Here is a 24,378-nt window from a genome sequence, read left to right as displayed (position 1 = left end):
ACCAAACAATAGTCTGTTGCTATAGAGGGGCATGGTGCGCACTTAAATTAAAGGTTAACTACACTCAACAACAAGTGGTCAGCTGATGTGGTTTAAGCATTGTTGTGGACATGGAACATGCTTTTTAGTTTTGATTTAAAAAGTTTTTTTGTTTTTTTGAGGGCCTAACCTGACAACTTACATATCCTAATCAACAAATTACTTGGTAATTTCAATTAGTTATTTGTATCAACATTTTTGCTTTTTATAATAAGCAGATGTATTTACAGGGTTACCTTTTAGTTTGTAGGGCACAACATGTGCTTCAGAAGTAGCTCACATTCATATAGGCCAGCTATTGGCTATATCTCAATCTATTTAAAGAATTGTATTTTCTGGTGCTCCAACTTTTTTAAAATGTATTTTATATAACCCTGCCTGAATCCCCTCTTTCCTCCCCTGCCTGTTTCTACTGACATACTCAGAAATAATTGAAGGAATCCGTCAACTGTTATTGTGAAGCAGTGGCATGTTCTCATAAAGCTATGTTCCTCTCCTTACCTTATGCAATGGCTCCCCCTGTTGTTGGTTCTCAGATCAGCATCGTGGAACTGGAGAAGAGTCAGAGGCAACAGGAGCTGCTCCAGCTCAAGTCCTACAGTCCCTGTGAGGGCTCCCTCTACCACAAGGGCCTCCCCGGCCTGGAGGCCCTCCCTCGTCCTCCCCTGGACCACCACACCCCCAAACTCAGCCTGGCTGCGGCCGGCTTCAACAGTCTTAGCCCCGAGCTGTCCATCAACAGCATCGCCTCGCCCTGCTTCCACAGGGATGGTGGGGGGATCAAGGGAGAGCTGCTCTCCCGCTACCTGCCCATCTCGCCCGACCACGAGATTGTACCCCCCACCCCGGATGCCCGGCACAGGCAGCTGGGTCACCCCCTCCCCGACTACACCCGCTACTCCCCAGCTAAGATCGCCCTGCGCAGACACCTGAACCAGGACTCTAGTATGGCACACTTCAGAGGCCTGGGCTTCACTGGTCTCAGGTTAGTCAGGTTTAAAATCTACAACCACTGTAGGGACTCTGCTAATAGGTTTGTTACATGTTTGTATAGTACTGTATTTCTGACACTTCTGCTCCTGCAGGGATATGGTTGCTGTCACCTCTCCATTAGGAGCTAAACTGAGCTGCCTCTCTCCCAACTCATCAGACAGTCCGCAGAACAACACACCCAGGAGTGCTGAGAGGGTAACTGTCCACTCTGTTCCCACACTGTCTGACTCCGTCTGTCCCCTGGCCTGACACACAGCCTACCATGCTGACTCAAACACTATTTACTCTCCCTGTATGTTCCTCCCTAAGTTGTCCTCTGTCTGTGTGTGATATCCAGGGGGGCCAGGGTGACACCATCACCAGCCTGCCCATCAGTATCCCCCTCAGCACGGTGCACCCCAGCAAGCTCCCTGTTAGCATCCCCCTGGCCAGTGTGGTGCTGCCCAGCCGAGCTGAGAGACTGGTGGGTACATGTAGAGCTAGGGTTTGATTTTGGACTGGGTAATAAAGGTCACGTGTGCTGTAATAAAACACTGTTGACTCGAACGCTCTGTTTGTTTTTGTAGAGGAGCACACCGAGTCCTTTGTCCCAGACGGGCCAGACCAACGGTAAGCAGCCCCAAATACACTAGTACCTTAACCACATCCATTGAAACCTGCATGTTTTGACAGACATCTCCTGAAGGACCAGCGTCTAACGCTCTCTGTCCTTCTTCAGGGTACTCCTCTAGCTCAGGGCTGATGAACGGAGGCTCTCACTCTGAGGACCAGGACAGTGCTGCCCTCTCCCCTCCCCCTCACGGTGCCCCTCTAACGGGACCAACACAAGGCCACAGCCCCCCTCTCAGCACCGGGGGGGTCCTCCAGTACGCTGACGGCCCCCCCAGAATCCTCCCTGAGGACTGGGCCGAGCGGCACGGCGAGTCTGACTCTGAGCCCCAGGACAGCGAGTCCAGACGCCGCGTGTTCTTCTCTTCGTCCTCCTCGTCCTCCTCTTCATCCTCTTCAGGGGGTGCAGCGACTCGCCTACACCTCGGCTCGGCCAGGCAGGGCAAGCATCACCACGGCAACCACAACACCAATAACCACCACCACTCGCCGTGCTCCCAGCACACACACTCCCACGGCCATGGATCACAAGAGGGGAGCAAGCGTGGGAGGAGAAAGCGCAGCTCCACGGGGGCTCAACTTGCCAGCGGCTCCCCAAAGAGGAGGTCCTTTCCTGCGCTCAGCTCCACCAGCCAACCCTCAGGATCCCCACTCAACATGAACTCCATGGTGAGTCAAGCCACATTCAAGTTGCTTCCCTGTCCTTCAGTATGTGGTCCATGGCTAAGTTGGTTGCAGCGTCGTACTTGCTACAGGAGTTGTTTGATTCCCAAATATCTACTCTATACATATTTTAACAAGAGTTGTATGTTTGATTCCCTAATGTTTTCTGTGTTTGTCGTGTCAGGTGAACAACATAAACCAGCCTCTGGAGATCGCTGCCATTTCTTCCCCGGAGCAGTCTGGATGTAGCCCCTGTGGGCCAGACATGGACCAGCCCCCCGTACTGAAGAGAGAACGCCCTCTGGAGATCAACGGCTCAGGACACTACTCCTCTGCACCCAGCTCCGACGACGACTCTGGCTACCCTGCTGACAGCTCCAGCTCAAGGTATAGTAAATGGTGAAGCAGAAAAGCCACGTGGCTGCATCTCTACACAAGAGTACATTTGAAGTTTTATATTTTCTTTCATTTGTCTTTTTTTAGAATTGAAAGGAAGATTGCCACTATTTCCTTGGAGAGCAGAGATGGAGCAGGCAGACCAGGGAACAGCGAGCGGGGTAAGGAACGTCCAAATGTGACCGCTGAAGCCTGCATAATAAACTTGATATTATAGAGCTAGCCGATATGGACAAAGAGTCATATCATGATAAATGTTACTATTTTGCTCGATAACAATAAATTCAATGATAAAAATGTTTACTTTACAGGGCTCTTTTTCAGTCCCAATTAAGACAACTGAGATCGTAGCCTATGGTTTAAAAAGTAAGAATTTCATCTCACATATCCAGGGAATGCATGATTTAAATAGGGTCCAGAATTATCTGCATTATAATTTGGGGGGGCTCTTCAGAGAATTTGCTGACATCTTTGTGCATATTGGCCTTTAGGCTTTATTATTCACCACCTGAGGAAGTGGGAACTCAAAGCGTTTGACTCAAAATACAAGCTAGATTGCTAACTCAAAATAATATATTGTTGCGTTTATATTGTTGCCATGTAGGCTAATGGATTCAGTAAATCAGTATATCAGTAAATGTAGGCTGATGACTTACAGAAACCATGTTTCATTAGCTGAAATAAAATATCCCAGAAATGTTCCATACACACAAAGCTTATTTCTCAACTTTTGTGCACAAATTTGTTTACATCCCGGTTAGAGCATTTCTCCTTTGCCAAGATAATCCATCCAATTGACAGGTGGCATATCAAGAAGCTGATTTAAACAGCATGATCATTACACATGTGCACAATAAAATGCCACTATAAAATGTGCAGTTTTGGCACAACACAATGCCACAGATGTCTCAAGATGTGAGGGAGTGTGCAATTGTCATGCTGACTGCTGGAATGTCCACGAGCTGTTGCCAGAGAATTCAAATGTTAATTATTTATCTACCATAAACAGCCTCCAATGTTGTTTTAGAGAATTTGGCAGTAAGTCCAACCAGCCTCATAACGGCAGACCACGTGTAAACACACCAGCCCAGGACCTCCACATCAGCTTTCTTCACCTGCGGGATCGTCTGAGACCAGTCACCCGGACAGCTGATAAAACTGGGTTTGCGCAACCAATAATTTCTGCACCAACTGTCAGAAACAGTCTCTGGGAAGCTCATCCACGTGCTCGTCGTCCTCTCCGGGGTCTTGACCTGACTGCAGTTCGGCGTCGTAACCGACTTCAGTGGGCAAATGCTCACCTTCGATGGTCACTGGCACGCTGAATAAATATTTTTATTTATGATGGATCTCTATTAGGTGCTCCCAAGGTAGCAGCTACTCTTCCTGTGGTCTGGCAAAATTAACGTAGTTATACCATTTTTAATACATTACAATACATTTATAAGATTCCAGAACACACTAAGTGATTCCCGGTTTCAACTGTACCGGGCAGATGGCAGCAGTGTGTATGTGGGTGAGCAGTTTGTGGATGTCAACATTGTGAACAGAGTGCCCCATGGTGGGGTTATGGTATGGGCAGACATAAGCTACGGACAACGAACATACTTGCATTTTGCCGATAGCAATTAAAATGCATAGATACGGTGACGAGATCCTGAGGCCCATTGTTGTGCCATTCATCCGCCTCSATCACCTCATGTTTCAGCATGATAAAGCAAGGCCACATGTCACAAGTATCTGTGAACAATTCCTGGGAACTGAAAATGTCCCCGTTCTTCCATGGCCTGCATACTCACCAGTCATGTAACCCATTGAGCATGTTGGAGATGCTCTGGATTGATGTGTACGACAGCGTGTTCCCGCCAATAACCAGCAACTTCCCACAGCCATTGAAGATGGGTGGGAAAACATTCCACAGGCCACAATCAACCGCCTGATCAACTCTATGCGAAGGAGATGTGTCCAGCTGCATCAGGCAAATGGTGGTCACACCAGATACGAACTGGTTTTCTGATCCACACCAATATATATATTTTTAGGTATCTGTGACCTTCAACTGCATATCTGTATTCCCAGTCATGTGAAATCTGTAGTTTAGGACCTGATTTAATTTATTTCCATTGACAGATTTTCTTATGACCTGAACCTCAGTAAAATCTTTGAAAATGTTGCATGTTAGGTTTGTTTTTCAGTGTAGAACAAAAGTAGTTGCTTAAACGGTGTATTCCCCCACAATTGTATTTTTAGCAACAGTCATCCTTGTGCTTCTCAAAAGGCATCTCTGTGCTCTCAGTGAGTGGCTTGCTCACACAGCAGGCGATTAGTGAAACGGGGACAGGCAGATACTGTCATAGCAGGAATCAACATAATGCGTAGGCTATTACTGTTGACCAAATAATGGTTTTAGAACAATCTACAGGAACGTTGTGTAGAAAAATGACCAACGTACACAAACTGCATCGGAAAGAGGAAGGCCGTGTCGCTAACTTTCAGTTTATCGTTCCAGCTCTGTCACTTGTCCGATGTCTACTGTACTTTGTCCTTTTGCTCTTTTTATCCCACTTTTCTCTCTATTGGGTCAACAGGAAGGAAATCGGGAGGCAGCAGCGGGAACAGCACCGGCAGTGAAGTCTCCTCTTCATCCTCATCTTCCAACAGCAAGTGGAAGTCTACCTTCTCCCCCATCTCAGACACCAAGCAGCCCCCAGGCGAGCTGAGGCAGGAGGGCTCCCCCTTCGGTATGGGGAGAGAGCCACCGGGCTTAGGCACCGACTCAGACTCTGATCACAAACCGCAGCAGAGGAGGGGGGGTGAGTCCTCAGCATCTCCGTACATTCCCCCTAGCCCCTTCCTCAGCCAGGAGGCTGGTGGCCGGCCGGGGGCAGGCCCCCAGGGAGGAAGCTGCTCTGAGAGGCAGGCTATGCCCAAACAGAAGCCCAGGGGGGAGTGGGAGCTGAAGACATCCAGCAGCCTAGGAAACAGCCAAAACCTCTTCATCTCTGCGGCGGCCAGCGGGGGTATCCTGAGCGGGAAGGTGGGGGGAAGCCCAGTAGCTGTGTCCTCAGCCTCAGGGGCTTCTGTGGGACAGTACCTGGGGGCCCAGTTTCCCCTCGGGGGGGCCTCTGTCCTTCAGTCCCTATTTGGGGCCCAGACGCCCAGCACCTCGGTGAGCGGGGCGTCTCGTCTGGTCAACGGACACTCTTCCCTGGGGAGCTTCTCCAGCGCTGGGCTGGCAGGTGGAGCAGCTGGAGGTGAGGCCCACTGACATATTCTAACCAGTTACCTTCCCTTCAGCAGCACCGTTAGCTATGGGTTGGGATAGAGGATTTAGCATTCATTAAGATTCCCATTAGCTGTTGCTGAAGCAGGGGAGCTACTCTTCCTGTGAGATCAGTCCCCATGTTAGATAGCTACAGAGGGATTCAATGGAGAGGCCCGAAGTTGGACACAGGTAAGTGTGGGAGCCCTGTGCTGCTGCCTGTCTCAATGCCCTTGCTGCTTTGCTTTGCCATGGACTGGCTGTACAGAAGCTGAGTTAGACACCCTTGGGAAATGCCTACTACTTCAATGAGAGTACAGATCCTTAAGATGACAAACTTGGTTCATGAAGTCATGGCCACGGACATGGGAAATGTCCTTTAATATAATAAAGACATACTGCATCTGTGATTATCTGTGTTGGTAAGATATAGATCTCTCAAGCATTGAAAATTGATGAATCAAAGAAACCTAATCAACATGGCCATTTTCTATGGGTGTTGGTGTCACTTTCTGGTCTTCTGTGTAATTTAGAGACATTTCACTATGATTTGCCACATTGCGATTTTATTAGGACTCAACAATATATTTAAAGCAGAGGAATGGCCATTGAGCTATATTGTAATACTTGAGTTGATGTGTCAAAGTGAAATGTCTGTGCTTTCTGTGTGCTTGTCTGTATGACTTGCTTGGCGCTATGCAAATCCTGGCTCAGCCCCTCTGTCTCTCTGTCCTCCCCCCATCTCTCTGTCCTCCCCCCATCTCTCTGTCCTCCATCTCTCTGTCCTCCCCCCATCTCTCTCTTGCTGTTTAATCCGCAGGTATCTTTCACCACGTGGTGCCCTCAGTGTCGTCCCATCAGTTTGGGGCTGTGCTGCCAGCCACAGGAGGCCTCAGCTCTCTGCTCAGTCTCTCCTCCCAGCAGCATCACCACATTGCCCCTCACTCATGCTCCTCCTTCCTGGCCTCTGTGTCCTCCACCATCCCCCTGCCCCTCTCACAGGCCCAGCACAGCCGCACCCAGACAGTACTGCACACTCCTCTGCCCCCCATGCGCTCCCTTCCACCGCCCCCGCCTCTACTTAATGTCTCCTACTCTTCCTCTGTCCCATTTTCCTCTGAGCCCACTCCCTCGTCTCGCTCTGAGTCCTTCCTCTCCTCCCGACTGGTCGCCTCTTCCCTCCAGCATCAGAGGGCACAGTCCTCCTCAATCTCTCTCTCTGGTTCCTCTGCTGCTGCTTCTCCCCCCTTCCTCCTTCCTCTCGTAACTTCACAGTACACCACCCCCTCACCTGCTCCCTCCAACCCCGGCCATATATCAGGAGGTGGGGGCATCATGTGGAGGACTCTGGGCTTGCCTGCTTCCTACATGTCGCCCTCTCAGCACACCCGTTCCCGGCCTAGATAGGTCACAGTGGGGGTGGGGGGGGGGGGGTCAGGTCAGTCAGAGGGATAAGGAGGAGAGATCTGGTTGTCCCTGTTCTCCCCAAGCTGCTATTCAGTCCCAACAAGGTAAGTTAGACTCCTACTGTAGGTTTGTGAATAGATTATTAGCTCTTTGATAAATCCGTTCTTCATGAGCCGTCTCATGTCTGCCATGTCCTATCCTGTTAAGTGCTATTGGTCACGGCAGAATTTTGTCTTGTTTTCTGAACCTGGCTCTTTCCTCTCCCTGGCAGGTAACTGAAGAATATCTACCTCAACCCAACGTAACCTATGCAAATGGCCAGGTGTAGACCAAGGTACTCTTTCACTGGTGCTCCTAAGCCTGTTAAATTGCCACTGATTTGGGACTCTACACACACACACACACACACACACACACACATATATATATCACACACACTCACGTTGACACACACAGCATGGCATCCTGAGTGGAGTTGAGCGGTCACGGGGGTTTTTGTGTCGTGGGTTGAGGCTGACCGTAATCCGTGAGTTGTGTACCTACCATCCTGAATGAATTGGTATGCTGCCTGCTATAAACATTAACGTTATAGAGACACAGGACATGCACTGTTTCCATGGCAGTAAGTTGTACAGGTACATCACTGTCACCATGTAACCTGGTGCTACTAAGTATGAAATATAGATAACTATATTGAGCTTTAAGACTCAATTCAGACATTTGATGACAGAAGAAAGCACAGTTAGCAGTGTAGTTGTACATGTTATATTACTAAAGACAGACTGTAAATGGCGGGAGACTCCTGTGGTACCATCATCCCAGTATCATCTTTGTTCTGTTATCTGACCACCAGGGTGCTTTCTTAGCCCCCCCCCTCACACACACACAAAGAATGCGTTTACACAGGCAGACCTATTCTGATATTTTTTCCAGTAATTGGTTGTTTGAACCTATCAGCTCTGAAAAAGATCTGATGTGATTGGCCAATTAGTGTTAAAAAAAAATATATATATATAATTTGTCTGCCTGTGTAAACGCATCTATATATACACAGTCTAGACCAGTTTAACCCAACTCTGTACAGGACTAGGGACCATGCAGCTGTGACTCTGCATCTCTATCGCTCTGCTAGCTAACCTTTAACCCTGATAACTTCTTCAGTGAATTTAATATGATTTGACCACATTAGCTTTTGGCTACAGTATGAAACGAGAAGCTGTTTGTTCAAACACACTGGATCACCTATCTGTGTACCCTCACTGTGGAAACATCCCTGGTGCAGGGACAGCACTATAGTCGGCTCAGAGTAAAAAAGTTGTTGGTGTGATCATTTATGTGAATAACGACAGTTTCTGGAAATGTAATAGTAAGCCTCTAGGGTGTTCTCATTCATTTGAATGCTGTGTCAAAATGTATGGAAGTGAACAGCAGAAAGACTTGAGGATGTAATGGGGAAACAGGATTCAATTACTGAGACAGTCAGTTGATAATCACTACTTATAGAGCCAGCTAGGGAGTAGGGACCTGCAACGCAATGTGCATTCTTCACAAGTAGGAATCTCAACTACTCTAACTTAAGCTTCTTGGTTTTGTTTTTATAGCCCTGCTGAAACACTGATACGATGAAAAATGCAGGTGTAATTTTGGGACTTTTAATATTGTCCGTGTTGTATTCAGGCAAGTCTCTGGAACCCTATCTCACGGAGTTCACAGGGGACGGGTATTTTTTTTAATTTTTTTTTTATACGTGTCAACCTTTTGTCCACTGAAGGCTATAGTGGTACTTTCTGCAGCCTGTCCAACCTGCACACACTGGTGTACGAACATCCTCACTCACACACTGGTGTACGAACATCCTCACTCACACACTGGTGTACGAACATCCTCACTCACACACTGTTCACTCCTACGAACATCCTCACTCACACACTGGTGTACGAACAACCTCACTCACACACTGGTGTACGAACATCCTCCACTCACACACTGGTGTACGAACATCCTCACTCACACACTGGTGTACGAACATCCTCACTCACACACTGGTGTACGAACATCCTCACTCACACACGGTTACGAACATCCTCACTCACACCACTGGTGTACGAACATCCTCACTCACACACTGGTATACGAACATCCTCATCACACACTGGTGTACGAACATCCTCACTCACACACTGGTGTACGAACATCCTCACTCACACACTGGTATACGAACATCCTCACTCACACACTGGTGTACGAACTCCTCACTCACACACTGGTGTACAACGATCCTCACTCACACACTGGTTACGAACATCCTCACTCACACACATGGTGTACGAACATCCTCTCACACACTGGTGTACGAGAACATCCTCACTCACACACTGGTGTACGAAATCCTCATCACAACGTCGAACAAACCTCACTCACACACGTGTACGAACAACCTCACTCACACACTGGTACAACATCCTCATTTCACACACTGGTGTACGAACATCCTCACTCACACACTGGTGTACGAACATCCTCACTCACACACTGGTGTACGAACATCCTCACTCACACACTGGTATACGAACATCCTCACTCACACACTGGTAAATGCATGAATAACAAACTACTGGGCAATTTTCACTTTTGATTTATTTCATTTTTGTAAACAACATTGTACTGTGAATGGGAGACATTCTGACTGTTTAATTGTGTATAATTTTGATCATTATATTTATGCTGTCATGTTTTTTTTTAAATTTTGTTCTCCTGAAATGTGTAACAGTGTAGAATGCAATAGGTATAAGTGTGTACTTAACGTAGTCTGAAAACATTGGTGCTACAATCTGTAACTCTGGACTGTGCCTCATTTTATTTATACAATATTAAGAACATCAATAACTGTCGATACTTGGTGCTTCTTGTACACAGGGACGTTTTAAATGCCATTTTCTGGCATTCTTTCTCGTATTTAAAGTGTAGTTATCAGATTTTTGAATTGTTGTACTAGTGTACAACTGCAGACGATTTGGCTCAGTTAAGACAAAAGGTTACGCTCTCATTCGATGTGTTTTCACACAGTATTTTTGGCATACTGCGAATCACCCTTTTGCTTTCAAACTTGCCACTTGTTCCGGACTATTTGTAAATGTTTTTCTTTTTTGACCGTTTGTTTATTAAGGGTGTGTTGCTGAATAAGAAACGCCTAGATTGCTTTGGGGTATTATTTAATTACTATATTTTTGGGGGGGTCTGACATGTGGCAAACTTCTACAACCTGTCAAACAGGTTGGGCCAGCACCCAAGGGAGACAGAGGTGTGCAGAGTTGTTAAGCCAGTGCTTTAATAGTGAGAAACACCACGACTATTCAGTGTCAATGAGGGCTCCTCTGAGATGTACTGTACCAGTTAAAAGTTTAAACACTTTTTTTGGTTACTACATGATTCCATATGTGTTATTTCATAGTTTGATCTATTCACTATTCTACAATGTAGAAAATGGTAAAAATAAAAACCCTTGAATGAGTAGGTGTCTAAACTTTTGACTGGTACTGTATATATTTATCTAGAGAGTACAAGCGTTGAGTATATGTGCTTAACACATGCAGACAGAGATTTTGTGCTGAAACTAGACTGTCTGGATTGTATCAGATTGACTTTATGCTTTTTAAAGAAAAATGTATACTGGTGCTCTTTCAACCACACAAACAGATTTCAGAAAATGTTCTGGGTGCATCCAAAAACCAAATGTCATCTCATTTCTGCTGCTTGTCCTGGGATATGTCTTAAAACTGCCTCCTTCCCATAGCGTGAGCATATTACATCTATTTGTGATTACAAGTTAATTGTTCCAATATAACTGGTAGTAGAATAACTAGTAGGTATTATGTGATTTTGCAACAATCAGGCTTCCTTTTGATCTGATTGGCAAATGAGTATTTACTAATTGAGGATGTGAAGCAGCAGGACATTCATTTCTCTTCATTGTTTTGTTCGTTTCACCTATTCCCTCAATGAAAAATTACTCATCAAAGCATTAGTCACAATGTGGCCCGGTAGGCAAGTGCTTTGTAACCAGGAATGTGTATATCAACCCTTCTGTTCAAGTAAAGTGAGGACAATGATTTGTTCATGTCAGACATGAACAAAAAAGCGAATTCCATTGTTAACAGCGCTGACGGGCCTTTTTGTAATTATTGTTGTTTAATTTTTTTTCTTGGTGTTTGATATAATCGCAGTTGGTATCAATTATGCTTTTATTATGACAAGATTCAGATCAAGTTTTAATACTCTTAAACAGACAGTGCGGTGCTCTCCTACACTTAAAATGAGGGAAAATGCAGCTATTGATTAATACACTTCTGTTGTGCTAGAGGAGGGGAAAGGTTTAAACTTCAACACAGGCTATTTAATCAGAAAATATACTTCCTAGTTGGCTGGAGTGGCAATGTGTGTGTGTGGGAGTGAGAATAGTATTGGGTAGTGAATATTGTTACTTCAGGTTTCAACAAACTTTTACAACATGCCCCGTTTCTAATATGTCCACTTAAGAACTACGCCTAAGATCTCTCTGGCAAATATGGATGAATTATATTGAAGTCATATAGTGCTCTATACATTTTCTCAATGCATTACTTTACAGTTAAGACTTTTCCACATACCAAGACTGAATCCTGCCAAGTCTCTCTCAGGAACTTATCAGATATCTTGAAACGCTATAACACTTTGAATATTGTATGTCCCACTTAACTTTAAACTGGGACTTATGTTTCTCCCTTTCTCAGGACCAGGGACCGCATTTATATTTTGATGTACGGTAACTTAAATTGATATTGGTGCTTTGAGTTGACAAACTGCCTTAGATGTATGTTTGTCTCCTCAATTTCTCACTGTCACACACATCCAGCCACACCAGCAAAAGACTGCAGGTTTGTTCGACTAGTCTGAAGATGTCGTGGAAAAGCCTCATCTCTTCCTACTCTCTCACACATGTCTCAATCCCTCTCCTCTTTCTCAAAATGAAATGTCCTTTGACCTTCAGTGTTGTGATCCTTACATAGGAGAACGCTGTGTAGTTGAAGGAATTAATTTAACTCTCTCAGTAAAGCCAGGGCAGGTTTGAGGTGCAATAGGCAAACCTACGTTCCAAAACACCCTGGGTTGTCATGGAAACTCTTGGTGTTGGTGCTTTTATCTTAAATATGATTAATGACAAATTGAAATTTGTTTAGCTTTTTATGATTAATAAAATGTTTTCTTATAAAGTGTTTCATTTGCGTCTCTGCTTATTGGTGATATTATGCATATTAAAAAAATGCTTTTCTTTGTTTTTTCCCAAGTTTTTTTAGGCTTTAAACTGAAGGAGCCCGACAATGACGCTATGTAGGTGTGGGATTAGTTCATTATTTTTCTACTATTAGAGTAGTACGTTCTGTACAAAGCTAGGCTTATCGGTTTGCCCAACAATGGACAGTAGTGTTTTGAGAAATTGCTCTTCATTTCTGTCTGTAGTGGGGAATGCACATTTCAGAAAGAAATGTCCACAATTGGGGAAATAATGTACTGCTTTACCATTTTCTGTAGGCCTAGTAAATAAAAGCAACATTTGATGTAATGTTCTGGGATTACTCTGAAATACACATTGTTAAATAGTGTTTTGCATTATTACGTGTTTTTTCAAGCCGTTAAATTATTGTTTTTGTCATTTTGTTTGTGGATTTGTGAATCCCTGCAGGAATTTGTGAATTAACCTTGGTTTTATCACTTGGCCCGGTTGACCACCAAGCAGGACAGACTCAACTCAATGACCTTGGTCGTCTGCAAAATAAGGCTGCAGCTGTGGAATTTGTCATTGAGGCCCTTCTCAACCCCAGAGGTCTCAACAGCAGCATCTCATGGTCTGGCCATCAGAGATCCTTTAATCGGTCAGACATAAAGAGCGCTCCTATTTAGCACACACACTTGTATTCTATCTGGCATGTAGCACATCCATACTCCACCCCACTGTCCTTAGAATAACTGCTGAGAAGACTTTTGAATGCAAATGTGTCTAATCTATCATCCAATTACAGTCACCTTTAAAAGCAGCCACTTGTGAGGCAATTCAATGAACATTCCAATATCTGTTTGTGCATTGCTAGAAAAAACATTGTGTAGAAAAACTAAGAAAAGGCAGGAGGTTGAAACGATAGGATAGTGTTTAGAGTCGGCCAGTTGTCAATGAAAGGCCTTTAGAAATGTGATTACATTCATGTTTTTCTGTCTCCAAGCGTCCTTATCTTAGGTGTTTGTCAGTCCCCAGTCTATCCTCACCCACAGGGAGGGCAGGTGTCAATCTGCAACACACACAATGCTCCGTAGTCTTGCTTCCTTTCCATAGTTTTCTCAGCCCACCATAGTATTCACAGAATTGGGTGGCAGGTAGCCTAGCGGTTAGTGTTGGGCCAGTAACCGAAAGATTGCTTCTTTGAATACCTGCGCCGACAAGGGGAAAACTCTGTCGGTTTGCAGTTGAGCAAGGCACTTAACCCTAATTTGCCCCAGGGGGGCCGTACTACTATGGCTGACCCTGTAAAACAACCCATTTCACTGCACCTATCCAGGTGTCTGACAGAACATTTACTTTAGCATACTGTTCCTCAACATGTTGAGGAAACAATGTTTCCCCCATCTTTCAATGGACACATCACATGGTATTGAGGAAGTGTACTACACAAAACCCTTCTCCCTTGCTAAACCAAGTGTTTGATCCAGACATGACGGGCTGCCATGAGGCTGTGGTGCGCATTCTGCCTGATACTGATGAGTGTCCCCACACTGGACAGCCATATTTTGGAAGTACACCAGCTCATGTAGAGGTAGTTGAGAATATCCTTTCAGCAATTTGAAGTTTAGGTCCAGGAAAGCGAGCTGAGAGGATTTGACTTGGTTTTGGAGTTTGCTCACACTGATGGTGCTCAAATCTAGCTGAAGAAGCCAACAAAGAGAAACATGGGATACATGTTTGGCACCCAACCAGATATGGATCTGATTCTGAATGAAATGGGATGTTATGTCTTGTCTACTCTCCGCCTTCCCTCCAAGATCAAGTTCATACTGCTCCTTGCCTTTAGAAACCTTAGAACAGTAGCCTTAAGCGCCATCACTTTCACCAGTCAATCTACAGCCTTACAGGTTAGAACTCATTACCTACTCATTTACAACATTACTGAACTTCTTGTCTTTTACATTTTAGAAGTCTCTTGTCTTACCATAGACCATTTAAAGACTGGTGTAATGCTGTTGGTATCGGACTGACCACCTTTCCCCATTTCAGACAGGATGAGGAACTGTGTTCTCTTAAAATACATACTAACAGGAAAGCTATCAGAGGGCAAAGGTCACCTGAAATGGCGAATCAATGTTGACACAAAAACACCAGATACAGGTAAGAAGAACACTTCATCTTGTACAGCTTATCGTGTTCCAAGTTACATGCTGATGGAAGGAAAGCATATTATAAAGCTTATTTACCCTTCTCAGGGCTAAAGTTGTCTGAACTACAAGGTATCATGATTGGTGAAGGAGCAAGAAGTGATGTCAGTGTCATTCCCCTGGTGCTTTTCTCAATGGCTGAAGGATTTAATGAAAGGGCAGTTGGCTGGCTTTTTTTTTAATATATATATTTTTCTTATTTTAAGTAATTGATTCTTAAATTTGTGTAATTGTCCTTCTCCCAGTGACAAGCCAAAGTCCCTCCCCTGCTTCCTCCAGGACCTATGCTTTTCTGTGTGAGCTGCAGGAGTTCCTCAGTGCTGTCCAGCCACCACAGATGCAGTCACAACCACGGGCTGCTCCGGTCCCGCTGTATACCTTGCATTATCTCCCCACCCTGTCCCTTGGGGTGTCGTCCAGTGAGACCGTCCTGGCCGGGCTGCTCAACTCCTCAGCTCTCACGCTGTTCTCCTTTCCCACACTGGGCTCTGTTCCAGGGGCATCACAGGGAGCTGGCCCTGCGGCCTGCCCTGCTGGAGGTGCTCAGGCAGAGGCTGGAGGAGGTTGTGATCCAGATGAGGACGGAGGAGGTGGGCAGGGATGCACGAGCTGTGGAGGCTCCGGGAACTATGTTCTTCCCAAAGAAGGTGAGGAACCACCAGCAGGTGAGCAGGCCTCAATGTAAATTCATGATACATGTCTGTGCATTACCATGTCATTTAAAGTATTTTTTTCTTTCACACCCATAGGTGTGGAGAGGGAGCAGCAGGCCAGGAGGGCCCAGGGAAGGGACACCTGTGTCGGCTGCACAGCCTCACCGTGTCCCTGGAGAAATTCCGGCTGGCTCATCTACAACTACCAGGGAGTCTGCCGCTTTCCCCTGACCAACGGTAACAACCAGGTCCTCCTTCTGAACAGCCAGGTCCAGAGGGGCCCTGGAGCGCTCACCTTTTGTGTGCCTATAGACAATGAGGACCTCAAGGTGGTGGAGTTGGATCAGGGTGGAACCAAGATCTCCATCAAACCCAACATGGTGGCCAAGGAGTGTGGTTGCCACTGTTTCCTCCATGTGGTCCAATGACCGTAATAATGGCTAGGGCCAGGCCAACTGAATGGGTGGACCATTACTCATAAGTCAATTTTGTTTAATGTAAATACATCACCACATCTAATTCTCCATTTGTGCTCAATCATGTTCTGCCAAATATTAGCTGATTTTACATTTTAATACACTTTTTGTTACTCGTCAATTTCAAACTCAATGGCACAATGCATATATTGGATCTTTCAAATACCATTTGATAATTATCAATTTGCATCCAATGAAAAGGCATATTAAAGGCAAAAATAATATTTATTTGAATATGAGATGGGAACCAGCATCTCAAGGTCCTGGAGTGGCCTAGCCAGTCTCCAGACCTGAACCCAATAGAAAATCTTTGGAGGGAGCTGAAAGTCCGTATTGCCCAGCGACAGCCCCGAAACCTGAAGGATCTGGAGAAGGTCTGTATGGAGGAGTGGGCCAAAATCCCTGCTGCAGTGTGTGCAAACCTGGTCAAGAACTACAGGAAACGTATGATCTCTGTAATTGCAAACAAAGGTTTCTGTACCAAATATTAAGTTCTNAAGCAGGATATTCATTTATCTTCATTGTTTTGTTTGTTTCATCTGTGTCCTTGAGGAGAAATAAGACATCACAGCTTTATAGTCACAATGTTGTCCAGTAGACAACAGTACTTTGCAATCAGGAATGAGGACAATGATTTGCTCATGTCAGTCATGACCAGAGAAGCTAGTCCCCTGTTATCAGCACTGACAGGTCTTTTGTAATTACTGTTATTGTTGATGTTTTCATTGTTTTTTTWATTGTTTGATATAATTGCAGTTGCTATCAATGATGCTTTTATTATGACATAAGATTCAGATCAAATTGGAATACTCTTAGACAGACAGTACGGTGCTCTCCTACACTTAAAACAAGGAAAATGCAGCTATTGATTAAATACACTTCCTCTCCTGTTGTGCTAGAGGAGGGAAAGGTTTAATAAACTTCAACACAAGCTCGCTTGTTGACTTATTATTAATGTCCCATCTGAAAATATACTTCCTAGTTGGCTGGAGTGGCAATGTGTGTGGGAGAGAGAATAATATTGTGTAGTGAATATTGTTACTTTAGGTTTGAACATTTCAATGTACCCCATTTTTAAATACGTCCCCTAAAGAAGTACACATGATCTCTGGCAAATTTGGATACATATTTAATACCGTAGTGCAGTATACTGCTCTATTAACTTTACAGTTAAGACTGTTTCACATAACAAGACTCTGAATCCTGCCAAAGGTCTCTCAGGAACATAGCAGATATCTTGAAGCGATTTAACACTACTGTATACGTCACACTTATCTATAAACTGTGACTTCATTATTTCTTTCCCTAACTCAGGACCAGGGACCTCTTATATTTTGATGTAACTTGAAAATTCATATTGGTGCTTGGAGTTGACAGACTTCCTCGAAGATGTATGTTTGTCTCCTCAATTTCTCACTGTCGCACACATCCAGCCACTCCAGCAAAAGATTGCAGCTTTGTGTTCGACTGGTCTGACAATGTCGTGGAAAATCCTCTTACACTCTCACAAATGCCTCGTCTCACTCCCTCTCTCTGAAAAGGAATTAATGTCCTTTTTTTAAGTGTTGTGATCCCTACATAGGGAGAATGCTGTGTAGTTGGACTGAATTTTAACTCCACATGTGGATCAGTAGAACTAAGGGCAGGTTTGAGGTGCAATAACAGCAAACCTACTTTCCAAAACGCCTTGGGCTGTCATGGGAACTCTTGTTTGGTGTTGGTGCTATTATCTTAGATGTTTAAAGACAAATTGAAATTTGTTTGTTTTTTTGCCTTTTTATGATAATTATTAATAAAATGGTTTCTTATAAAGTATTTAATTTGCATCTCTGCTTATTGGTGATATTTTGCATGTTGAAAATGTGGTTTTATTTAGGCTTTTTATTCAAAAAAAATTGGGATTTGTATATGGTGCATGATATTTTAGTTTGTTATCAGTGAAGGATTCAGACTATGTAGGGGTGGGATGAGTGTCATTTTTCTAATATCATTATGGTAGTTCTGGTACATTCTGTACTAAAGCTAGGCTTATCATGGTTTTGACCAAAGATGGACAGTAGTGTTTTGAGAATTGTTCTTCAGTTCTGTCTTTAGTGGGGAATACACATTTAAGTCCAAAATGTCCACTATTGGGGAATAATTCAACATTCAATGTCATCTTTATGAATACTCTCTGAAATAGTGTTCTGCAATGTTACGTGCATGTTTTCAAGCCATTAGAAATGATAAACAATTCTTGTAATTTTTAGTGGATGATTTGTGAATCCTTGACTTTATCACTTGGCGCTGTTGTCCACCAAGCAGGACAGACTGAACTGAACGACCTTGATCGTGTGCAAAACAAAGCTGCAGCTGTTGGATTTCTCCATGAAACCAAGGCCGTGAGGCACTTTTCAACCCGAGAAGTCTCAACAGCAGCATCTCATAGTCTGTCCATAGATCCTTTAATCCGTCAAGAGCTCTTATTTAGCCAACACTTGTTCTGTATCCATCTGGCATGCAGCACATCCCTATTCCATCACTGTACTTCGTCCAATAACTGCTGAGAGAACTTTTTAAAGCCAACGTGTCTGTAATCAATCGTCAATTTGCAATCGCATCCTTAGAATTGCATCACAAATGGCTACTTTTATGAGGACAACTGGTGGGCCGAATTTGGCCCCCAAGTTTCCTAAGCATTTTCTTGTATTTATTATTTTGGAAGTCTGTAAAGTATTCCTACGCAAAGTGTGAAATTAGCATGTTTTAATCAAATATACCTGTTTGGGCTTCTTGCGGTCAATTTGCAGTCTACAAATGATTTCGTAATTTGTGTATATTTTGTTTCGCTGCTGAATCTAGTTGATCATCCCTGAAGAAGAACTATGTAAGAAATGGCAGGACACAGAAGCAATAAGATAGTGTTGATATACTGTAATAGACCAGACGTTACCTATGAAAGGCCTTTATAGAAATGTCATTACACGCATGGTTTTTCTGTCTCCTTCAAACATCCTCCCTTTTTTGAGGTGCTTCAATCTCCAGTCTTTTCTCACCCACAGGGAGGGCAGGTGTCTGTCTGCCACACACAAAACACTCCATTGTCTGTCTTGTGCTTCCTTTCCCTAGCCTTATCTCAACCCACCGTAGTATTCGCAGCATTCACTGTCCCTCCACATCTTACAACATAGGATAGTTTCTCAAGGACACATCACATAGTATGAGCTGCGTATTTGGCAGTCTGTCCTCCTTAGCTGAAAGAGGGGCGGTGTACTACATAAAACCCATCTCCCTCGCTGACCTGACCCAAAACAAGTGTTCGATCCAGACGTGACTGGACAGACAGGGTTACTATGAGGCTATGGTGCATATTCTGCTTGATACTGCTGCTGCCCAGCACAATGGTCACTCTGCCACACCAGGGCAGACTGAGTGACAGCCGGTGTCAGGAGGACCCCACGCCAGACCACCCAGGAACAGGGCCAGGTCAGTCACACTATTCACCATCCCAATTACACTGTCCGTACTGCTGTTTGTAACTTGTTGCCTTGATATGAATCTGTATGCCTGGGACCTGGCCATAGCTGTGACCATACATGGATTCATTAGCATTTGCAAGAAAATATTGTATGCATTGTAATGTACAGTTTTTACTTTGTGCTCTATTTGTTAATTGCATTAACTAACTGCTTATTAGAATTTTCTGTAACTTAATTTATCAAATTGTGAATGATGCAATTTCATCTCTGAATAAGGTCATCATCTTTTGGCCATCAAATTAAACATCTGTCCAAATATTGTTATGGGAATACTGCCTTCTGTGACTACATTTAGTCTGTTCTTTCATCCAAGGAGACAACAGTTCAATGGAGGTTGGAAAAGGTTTGGGAGAGAATGCCTTAACAGTGAAGGAGACCATAAACTCCCATCCCAGCGCTCCTCACCTACCTGGGGACACTCCATGTTTCGGAAGGATACCGTCTCATGGAGAGGTTATTGAGGATATGCTTTCAGCACTTCGTGAAGGTTGGGGCCAGGAAAGCAACCTGAGAAAGGAGGATTTGACTCGATTTGGCGTTTGCTCACACTCTGATGGTGCTCCAGTACCTGCCTTATCCACACTAGCTGAAGAAGCCAAAAAAGAGAAACATGGGCTACATGTTTGGCACCCAACCAAAGGTACATTTTTGTCTCTTTCCAGATTTCAGCTTTGAAGGTATGGCACAGATATGGATATGATTCTGGATGTACTGAAATGGGATGTTATGTCTTGTCTATCAGAGCTCATGGAGGGTGAAGTGGAGGGAGGGGGTCTTGTGTTGACCCTCCACCTCCCCCGGCCTCCCCTCTCCAATATCAAGCCCATACTGCTCCTTGCCTTTAGAAACCCCAGAACAGGAGCGCTCGGTGCCATCACTTTCACCAGTCACTCTCTGCAGCCTTACAAACAGGTTTGAATTCATTACCTGCTCAAGAACAACATTCCTGAACTTCTTACTTGTCTCTCACATTTTACAAGTCTTGTCTTACCATGATGTTTATAGACCATTAAAGGAAAAGTCCACTGTTGATACAGTCGCAAATGTTTTGTATGTCAGCTGTCAAGTTTTCAAGATATTGTGCTTTCAAGAAGCAAAGTGTCACTGGCCACATCATCACGATGATGCATTTCTCATCATGATAATGTGGCCGGTGACACTTTGTTTCTTTAGTTTTTGATGTTCTGCTATTATCTGACTCCACCTTTTCCCACTTCTCCCAGACAGTATGCATTTCAGAAGGAACACAGTTCCTCATCCTAACAGGAAAGCAACCCGAGGGCAAAAGTCAACTGAAATGGAGATTCAATGTTGACACAAAAACACCAGAGACAGGTAATAACATCGCATACAGCTTATCGCGTTCAAGTTAATATGCTTTCCTTCCATCAGCATGTCTCAAGATTATTCACCTTTCGGCAGGACAAAAGCTTTCTGAACTACGAGGTATCCTGATTGGTGACGGAACAAGAAGTGATGTCAGTGTCATTCCCCTGGTGCTTTTCTCAACGAATAGAGGAACTGATGAAAGGTCAGTTAGCTTTGTCTTTTTTCAAATGCGGCACCTATTACTGTCTTTTTCTTTAAGTGATTGAAGCCATAGAGATTCTTAAATGAGTGTAATTGTCTTCCTCAGAGTGACAGAAAAGCTGAGTCCCTCCCCTGCTCCCTCTGGGACCTACACGTTTCTGTGTGAGCTGCAGAAGTTCCTCAGTGACGTCATGCCACCACAGACGCAGTCACAACCATGGGCTGCTTCGGTCCCTCTGTACTCTCTGGACTCTCTTCCCCCCCTGTCCCTTGGGGTGTCGTCCAGTGAGACCCTCCTTGCCAGGCTGCTCAACTCCTCAGCTCCCACCCTGTTCTCTTTCCCCACACAGGGCTCTGTGCTCCAGGGGCATCGCGGGGAGCTGTCCCTGCAGCCCGCCCTACTGGAGGTGCTCAGGCAGAGGCTGGAGGAGGTTCTGGTCCAGATGAGGGCGGAGGAGGTGGGCAAAGCAGGGATGGACAGACTGAGGAGACTCCAGGAACTCTGTGTCCTTCCTAAAGAGGGCGAGGAAGCACCAGCAGGTGAGCAGGCCTCAATGTAAATTCATGATAAATGTCTGGGAATTTATTTAATTGCTAAGTCATTTAAACCTTTTTTTCTTTCACTCACATAGGTGTTGGGAGCCCCAGTGAGACGCAGTACCGAGCCCTGCTTCTGCTGAAAGCCCTGCAGACAGTAGTGGGAGCCTGGGATGTGGAGAGGGGGCAGCGGGCCACCAGAGCAGGCCAGAAGGGCCCAGGGAACCGGCACCTCTGTCGGCTGCACAGTCTCACCGTGTCCCTGGAGAAATACCTGCTGTCTCCTCCTGAGGCCACCATCTACAACTGCCAGGGAGTCTGCAGCTTTCCCCTGACCAACGGGAATAACCATGCTATCCTGCTTAACAGCCACATCCAGAGTGGCCTGGCCCTGGAGCGCTCACCCTGCTGTGTGCCTGTGGACTATGAGGACCTCAAGGTGGTGGAGTTGGATGAGCATGGAACCAATATCTGCTACAAACCAAACATGGTGGCCAAGGAGTGTGGATGCCGCTGACTCCTCCATGTGGTGCAATGATTGGTATTAAAGGGCCAGGGCACCTGCATTGTTGCACCATTACTCAATAAAAGTCAAGTAGAATTGCATGTTTTAGGTCAACGAGTGCATTTATTTTGTTTATTGTAAATACATTATCACATCTAGTTCTCCACAATATTAGCTGATTTAATACACATTTTGTCACTCAGCTATGTAAATAGAAAACTCATTGGCACAGTGCACATATTGGATCTTTCAAATACAATTTGTGCATTATCAATTTGCACCACATGATCATATTGAAGGCTGAAAGAATATATTGATCATCAAATACGAGATAGAAACCAGCTAATCTTATTGATTTCTGTATACCCTTTAAATATGAAGAACATTTATGCAAACAGATTATGCATGATCAGATAAGACTATGGTGCATTTAAGATCATTGTGATGTACTTTTTTTTACAGTAGTAACATTTTAACTACAATATATCCTTATTTCAATATAATAAACACACTTTGATTATTCCTTCAGAAAATGTTTTCCTATTTTGTTGTACGATCCTCCTCTTTCCCCTCGTTTACCATTCTCCATCATGTTATCGCTCTATCATTCCTTTAACAGCCCTTTGTCAGACACATCTCTATTTCTGATCCTCAAGATTCCCCCTCTTCTCTTTGAATTTCCTTTTCTTCCATCATCTGATCCCCAACTCAACAAGCTGTCCCACAGAGAGGCTGCAGGCTGCAGGGAGAGAACAGGAAACACCCAGGATCATTACATAAGGTTCCAAAGCCGAGCACGTAATTATTTGTTATTCACTGTGTTAGTTCTAAGAGGGACACGTGATGAAAATAAGCTATGATACCTGAGCTGTGCCGTCTGGTTGTAGACCGGTGCCTCCAAGTAACATCTGAGTAAGATCATTCTCCTCTAGAAGTACATCCAGAGCATCTAAACCACAACAGACGCATGAGCTAGTCTGTGTGCATTGAGGTTATGAGAAATTGACAAATGTTTCACAATGTTTCAACACTCACCATGTACTTCATTCACGCCGGAGCTCACAAGCACAATGATGATGGCCAACACTATGCAACGGTTCAAAGTAATGCTTTTCCATGGGTTCTCAACCTCACTCAAACTTTGGATGGACAAAATGCGTTCATATGACACTAGAGGTAAACGGAGAGAGTAATAAGTCAACATGGGACAAAATATATTATCACTGAATGTAGAAATGTAAATATATTGGAAAAGGATTGTATTACTGCCGAGGCTCTCAGATGATAATGTTCTGGGTCTGTTGCGTCCTGTAAAGTCAGGTAATATTGAGGTTTTGCTACTGCAAGATATTTAAAGACTACTAACACATTGTGTACAAGGATAGAGCTGAGTACACACGTGCATTGGGTTACATTGCATGTTTATGCTGAGGCAGTGGACATGTTCAGTCCGATTTAAAGCATATGTGGCATAGACCATGTAGCATTGCTAGAAATAGACATCTTGCTGAATCAACAGAGGAAGAGTAATATACAAACAGATAGTCTTTGTCAAATAAATGATTCCCAAACTAGATTATAATGCAAACCTTTAAAAACCCATACATGACAGATTGAGTCTTACCTGGGTTGACCTTTTTCTCCTATGGAAAGCAAGTGATTTCCGTTCACTGGTGTCGGAAAGTGTCTTATAGCCTGCCCTGCTTCAGATGACGTGGTCCCTGACAGGCAGGCACAGCTGAGAGCTTATGACAAAAATAAAAATACATCACTGGAGGGATTGTTGCTACAGACTATGCTATGGCCTGGCCACCCTCATAAACACCATACCATTCTGATATGATCCCGATCTTTGAAGTGTGTCATTGTCGGCTATGGTGAGGTGAAATAGGCAGTATAGCTACAGTTTGTATGCCAGAGATGTGATAACTATGTTTCTATTAAAGGGCATTACGTCACTTGCATGAATTATCAGACTGGGTTTTTGTCATTAAAAAAATCATAACAACGACAAACATAGTACAAAATACAATAAATGTAAGTACCTGACAATAGACACAAGGAAGTACATCAGCTGTGCAGGACAACAGTATATTGATGGCTGTAGATTCATCTGTTAGCATGGAAATACCTGTGAATTAGCAGTTAGAAAATGCGACCATTACAATTAGAGCATGCTACCTAACTCATCTCTTACAGCAATAACATACAAACGCACATCCCAGGATGCCCCCGATATCTAACAAGTGCCGTACACAGTGGCCAGTTTATTAAGTACACCCACCCGTTCACCAAAATGACCGCAAATTAATTACTTAAAAATCATACAAAT

At 44.3% G+C, this 24,378-nt stretch overlaps 3 protein-coding genes and 1 long non-coding RNA gene across 5 annotated transcripts in view; 3 read left to right on the top strand and 1 right to left on the bottom strand.

The window, feature by feature from the left end:
• LOC111972106 (histone-lysine N-methyltransferase, H3 lysine-79 specific) overlaps positions 1-7,388 on the top strand; it is a 31,364-nt gene extending 23,976 nt beyond the window's left edge. Inside the window, 11 exon segments of the mRNA XM_023998960.2 lie at positions 576-1,024; positions 1,125-1,227; positions 1,370-1,495; positions 1,599-1,641; positions 1,751-2,310; positions 2,489-2,691; positions 2,788-2,861; positions 5,289-5,954; positions 6,783-7,202; positions 7,205-7,244; positions 7,246-7,388. Of these exon segments, the coding sequence (XP_023854728.2) occupies positions 576-1,024; positions 1,125-1,227; positions 1,370-1,495; positions 1,599-1,641; positions 1,751-2,310; positions 2,489-2,691; positions 2,788-2,861; positions 5,289-5,954; positions 6,783-7,202; positions 7,205-7,244; positions 7,246-7,369 (2,808 nt within the window). The 3' untranslated portion in view covers positions 7,370-7,388.
• Positions 7,389-14,700: 7,312 nt separating this feature from the next.
• On the top strand, positions 14,701-16,442 carry LOC111972104 (uncharacterized). Of its 2 annotated transcripts, XM_023998959.2 has the most exons (3): positions 14,701-14,780; positions 14,876-15,474; positions 15,577-16,442. In XM_023998959.2, the coding sequence occupies exons 2-3, from the start codon at positions 15,165-15,167 to the stop codon at positions 15,906-15,908; spliced, it is 642 nt and encodes a 213-aa protein (XP_023854727.1). In that variant the 5' UTR covers positions 14,701-14,780; positions 14,876-15,164; the 3' UTR covers positions 15,909-16,442. The 2 variants fall into 2 exon arrangements, with proteins under 2 accessions (XP_023854727.1, XP_023854726.1); XM_023998958.2 differs by having other exon boundaries at positions 14,707-15,474.
• Positions 16,443-18,886: 2,444 nt separating this feature from the next.
• Positions 18,887-22,137, top strand: LOC111972390 (muellerian-inhibiting factor-like). Its single transcript, XM_023999440.2, has 7 exons — positions 18,887-19,421; positions 19,788-20,114; positions 20,217-20,386; positions 20,698-20,809; positions 20,897-21,005; positions 21,111-21,544; positions 21,637-22,137. Exons 1-7 carry the CDS (start codon positions 19,289-19,291, stop codon positions 22,056-22,058), a joined length of 1,707 nt encoding a protein of 568 aa, XP_023855208.1. The 5' UTR covers positions 18,887-19,288; the 3' UTR covers positions 22,059-22,137.
• A 10-nt stretch (positions 22,138-22,147) lies between these two features.
• Positions 22,148-24,195, bottom strand: LOC111972391 (uncharacterized). The gene is made up of 6 exons (XR_002878430.2): positions 24,092-24,195; positions 23,671-23,791; positions 23,313-23,354; positions 23,082-23,216; positions 22,910-22,995; positions 22,148-22,785 (listed from the first exon to the last, which is right to left on the bottom strand). It is a non-coding gene; the product is annotated as an uncharacterized lncRNA (long non-coding RNA).
• Between the last annotated feature and the right edge of the window lie 183 nt (positions 24,196-24,378).

This window comes from Salvelinus sp. IW2-2015, linkage group LG13 (assembly GCF_002910315.2).
Source record: "Salvelinus sp. IW2-2015 linkage group LG13, ASM291031v2, whole genome shotgun sequence".
Lineage (NCBI taxonomy): Eukaryota > Metazoa > Chordata > Actinopteri > Salmoniformes > Salmonidae > Salvelinus > Salvelinus sp. IW2-2015.
The sequence above is the reverse complement of the archived record's forward strand: the minus strand, read 5'-3'. Positions and strand labels throughout refer to the sequence as shown.

What these genes read in the sequence shown, in the direction of transcription:
- LOC111972104 (XM_023998959.2), top strand. Translation starts at nt 15,165, where the DNA reads ATGCAGTCACAACCACGGGCTGCTCCGGTCCCGCTGTATACCTTGCAT. An exon ending in CTATGTTCTTCCCAAAGAAG is followed by an intron (nt 15,475 to 15,576) that starts GTGAGGAACCAC and finishes TCACACCCATAG; the next exon opens with GTGTGGAGAGGGAGCAGCAG.
- LOC111972390 (XM_023999440.2), top strand. Translation starts at nt 19,289, where the DNA reads ATGAGGCTATGGTGCATATTCTGCTTGATACTGCTGCTGCCCAGCACA. An exon ending in CCACCCAGGAACAGGGCCAG is followed by an intron (nt 19,422 to 19,787) that starts GTCAGTCACACT and finishes CTTTCATCCAAG; the next exon opens with GAGACAACAGTTCAATGGAG. An exon ending in TGTTTGGCACCCAACCAAAG is followed by an intron (nt 20,115 to 20,216) that starts GTACATTTTTGT and finishes CTTGTCTATCAG; the next exon opens with AGCTCATGGAGGGTGAAGTG.